This window comes from Carcharhinus amblyrhynchos, chromosome 4, assembly GCF_965287045.1.
Source record: "Carcharhinus amblyrhynchos chromosome 4, sCarAmb.v2.hapA, whole genome shotgun sequence".
NCBI lineage: Eukaryota > Metazoa > Chordata > Chondrichthyes > Carcharhiniformes > Carcharhinidae > Carcharhinus > Carcharhinus amblyrhynchos.
Genome location: NC_137327.1, coordinates 74,178,531 through 74,190,879, shown reverse-complemented (window position 1 = coordinate 74,190,879; position 12,349 = coordinate 74,178,531). Strand labels below are relative to the sequence as shown.

Below are 12,349 nucleotides of genomic sequence, written 5' to 3'. Positions count from 1 at the left end.
AATTATTTTCATGAGCATATCCAGCCTGGATTTACTCACATTGTCAGTCGATAAGCTGTTTTCTGAGGGCAGAGGTTTCCTTCTGTGGCAGCGAGCTGTGAGAAACTTGGCCTTTAAAGTCAACAAAATGAAGTGCTATATATGGGATAGTTCTGAAGTTAGATGAAAGAAATTATTTCTCTCTGTAGGTTACAGACAGTTAAAATTCCCTGGCTTTCCCAGGTCAAAAAAGCAAAAAGGGAATAACTGTCACTTTTTATCTTTATACAGTATATTTATCTAAATTATTTTGCTGAGATGCCTGAATTCGGAACTGGATATAAAAAAAAATTCCATATTTTCAGATTTAAAAAGTATACATTTTATTAATTATATCAAGCCATTTGGCAATTTTCTTAATCTGAAATCATTCTGAAGCCCATTAACATAAAATAACAGCAGAAATACTCATAGCAGCTGAATACAACTAAACATGATTGGTTTGTGTGGACTGACCAGAGGAATCTATCTGGAAATAAAACAACGTTATTTAATTTCTAATCAAAATGCCTACTCATTCTATTTTAAGGTGTGGGGATCACTATGGTCCTGTCCAGTACGATTATTGACATCACCTACAACTGCATCATTGCCTACAGCCTGTATTACTTGTTTGCCTCCTTCCAATCCCCTCTACCGTGGTCAGATTGCTTCAGTTGGTGGGGTGCAGATGAAACATGCAGCAGGACTCCCAAAGGTACTGTCTGAACTTCGATTGAGTTGAGCTCTCAATGATCTTTCTGGTGGGCACGCTTACCTGGTTGTATCTTACATAAGAACATAAGAACATAAGAAATAGGAGCAGGAGTAGGCCATCTAGCCCTTCGAGCCTGCCCCGCCATTCAATAAGATCATGGCTGATCTGTTGTGGCTCAGTTCCACTTTCCCGCCCTCTCCCCATAACCCTTAATCCCCTCTCTTATCAAGAAATTGGAAATCAAGAAATCTCCAATCTTCCCTCCATCTCAAAATTAGAGGGCCCTATTTTAACATTTTGATTCTAAGTGCAGCGTAGACTTTCAGACCCATTCTCAGGGTTCCCCATTCTCACTTTGCCTGAAAGAATAACAACGATTTTGAATCGCGCTGCACAAGTCTGTAGGCGAGGTTTAATGTGCCCAAAACCCTGCAGCTCTGATCGGAGCCTCCAACTGCGCATGCACAGAAAGAAAAGATAGAATAGCACGCCCCTGCCACATCCCTCCCGGGCCGCATTATGCCTCCCCCTGGGCCCCACAGACATTGCCCCACCCCTCCCACAACATTACTGACCCCCTATCCCCCTAACCCCCGCCACCCAGACTGATCGTGGACCTTTCCCACTCCCCCCCCACACTCCTTCTCCCACTGATTTTAAGCAGAGTGGTAATGGACCCCCTCTTCCCCCTCCCCCCATCCCCCCACTGATCTCAGGCAGAGTGGCAGTGGACCCCACTGCCCTTCCACTGATCTCAGACAAAGTGTCAGCGGACCACACCACCACCCCCCCCACCCCTTACCTATCTCAGGCGGAAAGATCCACCCTCCCCCTCTCACCCTACAGATATCAGGCAGTGGGATCCTCCTTTCGACCCTCCCGCACAAGGCTCCATCTCATCTGGACTCCACTGGCTGTGACAGCTTCATCTCTCTCTCCTGTCCCCAGTAATTGAGGCGCTGATCCACTACCCCCCACACCCTACACACACACACACACACACACACACACACACACACACACACACACACACACACACACACACACACACACACACACACACCAGCACACCTAAGAACATAAGAAATAGGAGCAGGAGTAGGCCATCTAGCCCTTCGAGCCTGCCCCACCATTCAATAAGATCATGGCTGATCTGTCGTGGCTCAGTTCCACTTTCCCGCCCTCTCCCCATAACCCTTAATCCCCTCTCTTATCAAAAACCCATCAACCCGCGTCTTAAGTATATTTAGCGAGGCAGCCTCCACCACTTCAGCGGGCAGAGAATTCCAGAGATTCACCACCCTTTGAGTGAAGAAGTTCCTCCTCAACTCTGTTCTAAACTGTCCCTCCCCTTTATCTTGAGGCTGTGCCCCCTAGTCCTACTGTCTTTTTTGAGCGGGAAGAGTCTCTCCACCTCTATCCTATCCATCCCATTCATCATCTTATACATCTCAATGAGATCTCCCCTCATTCTTCTAAACTCTAACGAGTACAAGCCCAGTTTATTCAGCCTCTCCTCATAGCTCAACCCCCTCAACTCCGGTATCAGCCTAGTAAACCTCCTCTGCTCTCCCTCCAAGGCCAAAATATCCTTGCGCAGGTGCGGCGCCCAAAACTGCACACAGTACTCCAGCTGCGGCCTCACCAATGCCCTATACAGCTGCAGCAAGACCTCCCTACTTTTATATTCAATCCCCCTCGCTATGAAGGCCAGCATCCCATTCGCCTTCCTGACCACCTGCTGCACCTGCAGGCTGGGTTTTTGCGACTCATGCACAAGGACCCCGAGGCCCCTCTGCACCGCCGCCTGCTGCAGTTTTTCTCCAGGTAAGTAATAATCCTTCCTACCATTATTCCTACCAAAGTGGACCACCTCGCACTTGCCAACATTAAATTCCATTTGCCAGTTCCTGGCCCATTCGCCCAGCCTATCTAGATCCTTCTGCAGACTTTCCACACCCTCAGCACGATTTGCCGTTCCACCAATCTTGGTGTCATCAGCAAATTTCGACACCCTACACTCGGTTCCCTCCTCCAGATCATCTATATAAATGGTGAATACTGAGGCCCCAGCACCGACCCCTGGGGCACTCCACTAGTCACCACACCTTCAAGTTCTCACTTGCCTTCCCCTCAATGTTAAAAAGCAAACTGCATGTAAGTTGCTGGAATGTTCCACCAAAGTGCCTGCAGCTGATTTGCCCCAGCTCCAGTAAAAACACATGAATGGACAGGCAGGCAGGCAGGCATTCCTGTACAAAATGTGTGCATGATCAGCCCCCTGATTTTTTTGAGGGTGATGTGGGGAGGCTAGTGGTTGCAGCAGAGGGAGGCAGGACACCCTCTCTCTATCTCCACCCGCTGGCCCCCCATCCCCTTCTCTCTCTCTCCTCCCCCCCCCCCCCCCCCCCCCAAGAGGTAAGTGTCAAATTTGCGGAAAAACTGGAGTAAATCACGTTTTTTTCAGTGTGAATTCAGACTAGAATCTCCTACACTCTGTGAACTGCAGAAGTCACCAGCATGAGTATCATTAGATTTGAGGGGATGGGGCCTATTCATTCAGGAGGGGCTGAAACCAGCGGGCCCCTGCACATGTGCAGTGGCCCCAAAGTGTCAGTTTCATTTGCTGGCTAGCTCGATTGCTGACCCAGCCCACAAACCCCGCAGTGCTTCCCCTGAGTCCTCCCATGGCCTGATTGTGGCCCCCTAACCATTCCCAGGCAAGCCCGCCCTGGTTGCTGGTCTGCCTCTAGCCCACATTGATCCCCACGCAGAGTGGCACCCCCCAATCCCCACTGCTCGCTTGAGGCTCTGCACCCAATAAGCCCCACCATCTTGGCACTGCCAAGGTGCTTCCTGGGCAAAGGAACTTAGCACCTTGGGCAGTACCAGGGGGAAACACAGTAAGAAATCTGGCAACACCAGGTTAAGTCCAATCGATTTATTTGACAGTTAATTCACAAGCTTTCGGGGTTTCTCCCTTCGTCAGGTGAATGGAGAGTTCCGGCCTCAGACAGAGCATATAACAGCACAGACAGTTTACAGATTACTGAGTAGAATCACATCATGAGTACCAGGGAGAACAGGGCTGGTACTGCAAGGGTATCCATGTTCCGAGGGCACTACTACCTTCCGCCCAACCCCCTAGAGGGGCCCAGATTGCTCCCCCCCCCTTCACTCCAGCAAGCTGTCCTGCTAGTTCCCTGAAAGTGATGAGCTTTGGTAATCCCCGCTGGAGTGAAACATTCTGGTGGGGTGGGACACGCTAGCATGCCTGGAGAACTCAGCCCAAGCCCGCTAACAACATTTAAATATTATATAAAATACCATTTAAATGCTAGCCTTGCCTTCTAGCCGATTTCCAGCGCCACACAAGCTATGCCAGAAATCCAGGCCTGGGAGACGCAAGCATGGCATGAATGCTCATGGGAATCCCATGAATCGACCCTATGCACAATTCTCCCAGACTGAAGAATCGCCCTCTATACCTTTAATTTCTAACCCATTTGTGACGTCACTCATTGTAATAAAAGAGATTGGACTGATTCAGTCAGAGTGAAACAGTGACCCTAATGATGTCACTAGAAATGACAGCATCATTCCCAGTGAAATGTAATTCTAAAACATCTTCTCCATTTTCCAGATCCACTCTGTAACCTCACTCTGGGTGATGGATATTTTGAAATTGTTAATACAACATGGCTGCATGGAAACAATGAAACTTGTCCAAATGGATCGGAAATCTACCTTCCTCACCAGGGACCAAGTGAGCAATACTGGGAGTAAGTAAATGACTACAGCGAGCTGCACTTGTAACCTGCACAACTGTACTAGTAGCTTCCTCTTGGGAAGGTTAGCCAGAGGGAATGTCCTGTTTAATGAGTGAAAAGCTGTTTGATTCTGATAGAGGTGCTATTTACAACATATACCTGTTACAGAACAACTTTACAACAGGGGCCCTTTCATTAGTTAACAACTCCCTGGTTTCTAACACTGCAGGTTTACTTTAACATTTATACAGTGACACATTTATTGAACCTTTCAAAAATTTACTTCTTTAAAGAAGTGATTCACCACTAAAATTCTTAAAAGATTAAATATTTCCAATTAATTGTGACCAACATCCCTTTCTCTGCATTTTTAATTGAATTCGGTGTTGTGTTTAAGCCATAGATCTGGGAACTGAATTGGGGGAATCTGGTAACGGGGCACATTGGAACAAAAGTAAGCAAATTCAGCCCTTTGAGCCTGCTCTGCCATTCAATCAGATCATGGCTGAACTCTTCTTTAGATTTCACTGCGTTATGGTGCAGTATGTTCCACAAATTCACTATCCTCTGCGAGAAGTAATTCCTTCTCATCTCAGTCTTAAATTTACTGCTGCTCAAACTAGACCTATGACCTTTTGTTCTAGATTGCCCCATAGAGGAAATATTTGGTTTACATTTACTCTATTGATCCCTTTTAAAATATTATACCTCAGATTCCCTCTTATTCTTCTAAACTCCAACCAGTATAAGCCCAAACTGTTTAATCTCTCCTCATACATCAACCCTTCCACCCGTGGAATCAATCTGGTGAACCCCCTCTGAACTGCCTGCAGTGTCCCACGTCCTTCCTCAAATAAGGAAACCAAAACTCGACACAACACTCCAGATGTGGTTTCATCAACACCCTACACAATTGCAACAATAATTCCCAACTTTATACTGCAGTCTTTTGTAGTCAATGCCTTTTTTATTACATGCTGCACCTGCATACCGACTTTCTATGATTCATGAATGAAGACACCCAGACCCCTCTGCTTGGATGCATTTTGAATGTCCTTTCCATTTAGATAATTTAGATAATTTTACTTTTTTTTACTTAAGTGCCAGGTGGGTGTGGAATCAGGAGAGTTTCAGATCCATTTTTTAGGTGTGTTTTCAGGCCCCCTCATAAGCACCCTGGCTGCAAAAGTTTGAGCAAGTCTGTTGCTCACAGCAGAAGTCTGTGGGTGGGGCTCAATGTGGCCGAAAACCTGCAGATGGAAGTAGTGTGCATGTGCATACCCTGATGCTGCACATGCACATTAGCAGTAGCAGGGTTTGACAAAGAGAGAGCTGTCAGGCCCCTGCTTACTGCAGGCAGCCTGAAGCAGCTTCCACCACAATCACGGGGGCTCATGGCCTAAGATGTAGCCCCTGCCAATTGCTCCCTTGCCCTGCCTCCTAAACCTCCTCCCTCCGCCCCCCCACCAACTATGGTCCTGTTGCCTGCTCTCCACCAATTGCTGGAGTGGCAGCGGGCTCCCTCTCTCTCTCTGCCCCCTACCAATTGTGGTCCCGCTGCCCTACCCCTACTAATTGTTGCAGAGTGGCAGTGGGCCCCATCCTCTCATTAGCCTTGCCCTCACTGACTCCGACCTCATTTGCACCTCTGCCCAGATTTCAGGCTGGCATTGCCAAGATTCCAGGGTGGCATTGCTCAGTGGGCACCCTGCTTGCACTCGGCCTCCCCAGGAGGTCTCAATGGCCTTTGGTTCCATTGGCAAGGCCAAGTCAACTGCTCTGCCGTTTGTGGGAGCTTGTCTATTCCTCACCAGTGAGAACCTTTCTCGGCAAGTCCGTAAAGAACAGAGAACAAAGAAAATTACAGCACAGGAACAGGCTCTTCAGCCCTCCAAGCCTGCACCGACCATGCTGCCCAACTTAACTAAAACCCCCTATCCTTCCGGAGAGCATGTCCCTCTATTCCCATCTCAGCCATGTACTTGTCAAGGCACCCTTTAAAATTCACTACTGTATCCGCTTCCACTACCTTCCCCAGCAATGAGTTCCAGCACCTATTACTCCCTGTGTAAAGAAAATCTGCCTCATACATCTTCTTTAAACCTTGCTCCTCTCACCTTAAATCTATGCGCCCTAGTAATTAACTCTTCCACCCTGTGAAAAAGCTTCTGACTATCCACTCTGTTCATGTCTCTCGTAATCTTATAGACTTCTTTCAGGTCTCCCCTCAACCTCCATTGCTATAAAGATAGGTGAGCCTGGACAATTGAGCATCAAGCTCGCTAATCACATTGAAATACTTAAATGAATTTCAACAAATTTACCTGTCTGTTGCCCATTTTTGGTGGGAGGCTGACTGCATCGGAAATCCTATTGTTGTAAAACCGGCGCCAATTGTGCTTATCGCTTTACGCCCCCAACCTCACAACTGCATCGTGCCCAAAAACAGGCAGTCACAGTCGTAAAATTCTGCCCAATAACTTGCCTTTCTATCTTTTCTGCCAAAACAGATAACCCCACACTTATCCACATTAAACTGACCATGTTTAACAATACGAAGGAGCTGAGTGTGCTTGATATTTCAAAAGGACAGGAAGGTAGGAAATATATGGGGACGCTCTGTTAATAACAGATCATAATACAATAGTGAGAGATGACCATCTTAAATATCAACGTCTAGGTTCAGTTTGGTCAGAGATAAGAAATAGCTAAGGGGGGAGGTTAATGGTGGGATTTTTTTATGGGCTCCCTTACATTAATGATGCCGTGAGGTGGGATACATAGAAATAAATAATGGAGCTTGTGAGAATGGTACTGGTAATAAGTCTTTGGAGGAAGAAGACCCTTCACTAAAATCCTTTTATTTACAAATTCTAACAGTAGTACACAGGATGCTAGTAGTTAGCAGTCTATCGCAGGAGGGTGGGGGGGGGGGTTGGTGTCAGAGGAACAAGGCAAAGATTCATTGGCCTATCAATTGGATCCTTAATCAGGGGCAGCTTTTTATGTCCAACCAGATAAACAAAATCAAATTACCTAAGGGGCAGCTCCCTAAAAGGAGAGGAATCGCACATAAGAAAAGACAAAGCGGAAAGGAAACTTAAAGCATCAAATTAAAATGTGATTAACGGGGCCAATAATACACCCCTGTCTCTGCGGTGCCCAGTAGGCACAGAAAACGTCAACTGTGCCCTCAGACAATGCATGCTCCCTTTCCAGAGATACCCGGCCGCAAATATAGTTGCGGTAGGGGGGCAGACAGTTGGGCTGGACAACCCCCTCGATCACCTGCCGCCTGAACCTAGAGATGGCATGCCTTGCCAGGCCAAGGAGTAGGTTCACGAGGAAGTCCCCCTCCTTCCCACTCCCCTCCGCACCAGGTGCCCATAGACCAGGGGGTGGGGCTGAAGTACAAACAAAAGATCAATAAAAGGTTTTGAAGGAAACTGAAAAGCTTGTGCAGCCAATGACATGAAACACAGACATGGTCCATGGACTCCACAAGGTTGCAAAAATGCACTGCTGCGTGCAACATCCTCCACCCCAGGTCCCTGAGATAGAGGGGGGGGGGGGGGGGGGGGGGGGGTGATCCCCCTATAGAGGGACTTCTACTGGGGACCTCCGCCACCTGGCGGCAACAAGGCCCACCAAGGTGTATCCAGACCATGGGTGAGGATGCGCCAGTAGAAGGTGTGCAGCAGCAGCCTGTACAGGAAACGCTTCCATGTGGTAGCAAAGGACACCGAGGTCATTTCCACAAAGTGGCCCACGCTGTGGGGCATCTGACCTGGGCAGGGGGCGGTGGTGGGGGGGGTGATGTCTAGGTTTGGGGCTAACGTGAAGTTCTGTCCGAGCAGGGGCATGCTCAGGCGGGACCCCACCGCACAGTCGCGCCCCTTCGAGACCATGTGTGCCCTCAGATCCAAGCACAATCATCCTAAGATCTTGGATGGCTTTGGCTGTGTGCTGGATGGCCACTCCCGTGCGCTCAGCAAGTTTGTGGGGATTTATCTAGCCCGCTCCTCTGCCATTCAGCACTCTCTGATCCTGGTCAAGCCCACATCCATGGCCCTGCTCTCCGCCAGCCAGCTGAAGTTATACAGTTGGAGGAGAGGATTCCTGAGCAGCAGCTCTCGCACGAGAGTCGCTACTCCTGATGGGGGAGAGCTGCGTCGCGAGGTGACCGTGTTCTGGACTTTGAGAAAGTCCTGGTAAAAGATGTGCAATTTTGCACAGAGCCAAACCCGACAACCTCCTCTGCAAGAGGCGCAGGAATGGCTCTGCTCAAATCGAATATAGTTGGTCGGATAAGGGGCAGCTCTGCTGCACTCCTCTCCCAAAGCGAAGGGGCTCCATCAGGAACCGGTAACCTTAATCAGACACTCTGCGGCAGAATACAGTAATCAGATCCAGGCGACAAAATGTGTCCCGAATCCGAATGCCGGCAGAGTTCTGAGTAAATACACGTGCTCCATCCTGTCAAACACCTTCTCCTGATCCAGTAACAGGAAGGCGCTTGACAGACCAACCCTCTGGGAATGGTGGATTACATCCCGGACCAGATGGAGGGTGTCAGGGATAGAGCCGCTGTGTAGGATTGGTCAGGGTGGATCATGTGATCCAGCATATTGACATTGCCATGGCAAAGATCTTATAGTCCGTGCTGAGGAGGGAGAACGGCCACCAGTTTTTTAGTAGGCAGAGATCCCCCTTCTTGGGCAGCAGGGCAATAATGGCCCTGTGCCGCGAAAGGGACATCTCCCCGGTTGCGATGCTCTCCCCCACGATCCCCGTATAATCATTTCCCAGGACGTCCCAGAACATCCTGAAGATCTCCATGGTCAGTCCATCCAGCCCTGGGGCTTTCCCCCTGGAGAGGCTGCTGAGGGCACTGGTCAACTCCCCCAGGCTTATAGGGGCATCAAGCCTGCTGGCGCTCTCTGGGCTAACACTGTGGGCATCCTCGCTGGACAGATCTCGGAGAAGAGGGCAGTGTAGTAATTTCAGGCGATGGCTCTGATGTCCTCCAGATCCGAGATGGTGCAGCTTCGTCGGCCAGCAGCGTAAGGAGCTGCTGATGGGTCGCTTGCCTTTTTTCCAGCGAGTAGAAGAAGTTGGATCCGCGGTCCAGGTCCATATGGAACTGGAGCCACGACCTCACGTCCATGCTGCAAGACCGATGAGTTGCCGATCCCACAGCGTGCCCTGTACTCCAGCCACAGGGCTGGGGCCGTGTCAGGCTGACAGAGGCGTGCCTCAGGTTGGAGACCTCTCGCTCCAACTTCTCGCGCCTGGATTTCCACCTCTTTGCCGAAACCCCCTCGTGTATTGGGAGTGGTGGGGGCTTTTGATGGTGCTGCTCCCGCATACACAGGCCTGAAAGGCCCTGCCAGTGGTAACAATGGCAGTGTCGCCATTTTATCAATGGTGCGATGTCCACCCCTGAGACTGTGTTTTTGTTTTCAACCGTAGGGATCCTTTATCAGGGACATCTTTTTATGAGTTTATTTATTAGTCACAGTAGGCTTACATTCACACTGCAATAACGATACTGTGAAAATGCCCGAGTCACCACATTCCAGCACCTGTTCAGGTACATAAGAACATAAGAACATAAGAAATAGGAGCAGGAGTAGGCCATCTAGCCCTTCGAGCCTGCCCCGCCATTCAATAAGATCATGGCTGATCTGTCGCTGCTCAGTTCCACTTTCCCGCTTTCTCCCCATAACCCTTAATCCCCTCTCTTATCAAAGACCCATCAACCCGCGTCTTAAAAATATTTAGCGAGGTAGCCTCCACCACTTCAACGGGCAGAGAATTCCAGAGATTCACCACCCTTTGAGTGAAGAAGTTCCTCCTCAACTCCGTTCTAAACCGCCCCCCTTTTATCTTGAGGCTGTGCCCCCTAGTCCTACTGTCTTTTTTGAGCGGGAAGAGTCTCTCCACCTCTATCCTATCCATCCCATTCATCATCTTATACGTCTCAATGAGATCTCCCCTCATTCTTCTAAACTCTAACGAGTACAAGCCTAGTTTATTCAGCCTCTCCTCATAGCTCAACCCCCTCAACTCCGGTATCAGCCTAGTAAACCTCCTCTGCACTCCCTCCAAGGCCAAAATATCTTTGCGCAGGTGCGGCGCCCAAAACTGCACACAGTACTCCAGCTGCGGCCTCACCAATGCCCTATACAGCTGCAGCAAGACCTCCCTACTTTTATATTCAATCCCCCTCGCTATGAAGGCCAGCATCCCATTCGCCTTCCTGACCACCTGCTGCACCTGCAAGCTGGGTTTTTGCGACTCATGCACAAGGACCCCGAGGTCCCTCTGCACTGTCGCCTGCTGCAGTTTTTCGCCCCGTAAGTAATAGTCCTTCCTACCATTATTCCTACCAAAGTGGACCACCTCACACTTGCCAACATTAAATTCCATTTGCCATTTCCTGGCCCATTCGCCCAGCCTATCTAGATCCTTCTGCAGACTCTCCACACCCTCTGCACAATTTGCCGTTCCCCCAATCTTGGTGTCATCAGCAAATTTCGACACCCTACACTCAGTTCCCTCCTCCAGATCATCTATATAAATGGTAAAAAGCTGAGGCCCCAGCACTGACCCCTGGGGCACTCCACTAGTCACCATCCGCCAATCCGAATAGCACCCGTTGACCCCCACTCTCTGCCTCCTATTTAACAACCAGTCCTCTATCCACGCTAACACCCTACCCCCAACTCCATGTCCCTCAACCTTCTGCAATAACCTCTTGTGAGGTACTTTGTCAAACGCCTTCTGAAAATCTAGAAAGACCACATCCACCGGCTCTCCTCTATCCACCGCCCTAGACACATCCTCATAGAACTCCAGTAAATTTGTCAGACACGGCTTCCCTTTAATGAAACCGTGCTGCGTCTGCTCTATCAAGCAATTCCCTTCAAGATGCCTCGCAATTTCCTCCTTAATGACAGATTCTAACATTTTACCTACCACAGACGTTAAACTAACCGGCCTATAATTCCCCGCCTTTTGCCTGGCACCCTTCTTAAACAACGGCGTAACATGAGCTGTTTTCCAATCATCCGGCACTTCCCTGGAATCCAGCGACGTCTGGAAAATAACCACCAAGGCATCCACTATAACCTCCACCATTTCTTTCAGAACCCTTGGATGCATTCCATCCGGTCCTGGGGACTTGTCCACAATCAGCCCCTCACTGAGGAAGAATTTAGCATGGCCAATTCACCTAACCAACACGTCTTTTGGACTGTGGGAGGAAACCGGAGCACCCAGAGGAAACACATGCAAACACAGGGAGAATGTGCAGACTCCCACAGTGATCCAAGCTGAGAATCGAACCTGCGTTCTTGATGCTGTGAGGCAGCAGTGCTAACCACTGTGCCACCCTGCTGCCCGATCCTTAATCAGGGAATTATTTTTCTCCCCAACCAAATAAACAAACTCAAATTAACTTAGGAATAAATTAAAAGGGGTAGGTTCCCAAAAGGAAGGGGGAACAGCCCAAACCAAAAACAAAGTCGAAAGGAATCTTAAAACATCAAATCAAAAGGTGATTATCAGGGTCGATAATACACCCCAGCCCTTGCGGTGCGTAGCGGGCACAGAAGGCATCAACTGCGCCCGTGGACATCGCATGCCCCCTCTTCAGGGACACCTGGCCGCGAATGTAGCCACAGTAGAGGGCAGGCAGTAGATGTATCCGCAGTAGATGGATGATCCCATTGATCACCCACTGCCTGGACCTATTGATGGCGTGTCTCGCCAGGCCCAGGAGCAGGTTCACGAGGAGGTCAGCATCCCAAGCCGCCCCTCTCCACCCCAGGTGCCCATA

The 12,349-nt window shown here is 49.4% G+C and overlaps 1 protein-coding gene across 1 annotated transcript in view; it reads left to right on the top strand.

The window, feature by feature from the left end:
* Nucleotides 1-12,349, top strand: part of LOC145342447 (sodium- and chloride-dependent neutral and basic amino acid transporter B(0+)-like) — a 55,146-nt gene that overhangs the window by 20,437 nt on the left and 22,360 nt on the right. Inside the window, exons 4-5 of the mRNA XM_080188009.1 lie at nucleotides 569-736; nucleotides 4,380-4,518. Coding sequence (XP_080044135.1) covers nucleotides 569-736; nucleotides 4,380-4,518 — 307 coding nt within the window. The remainder of the gene's footprint in view (nucleotides 1-568; nucleotides 737-4,379; nucleotides 4,519-12,349) is intronic.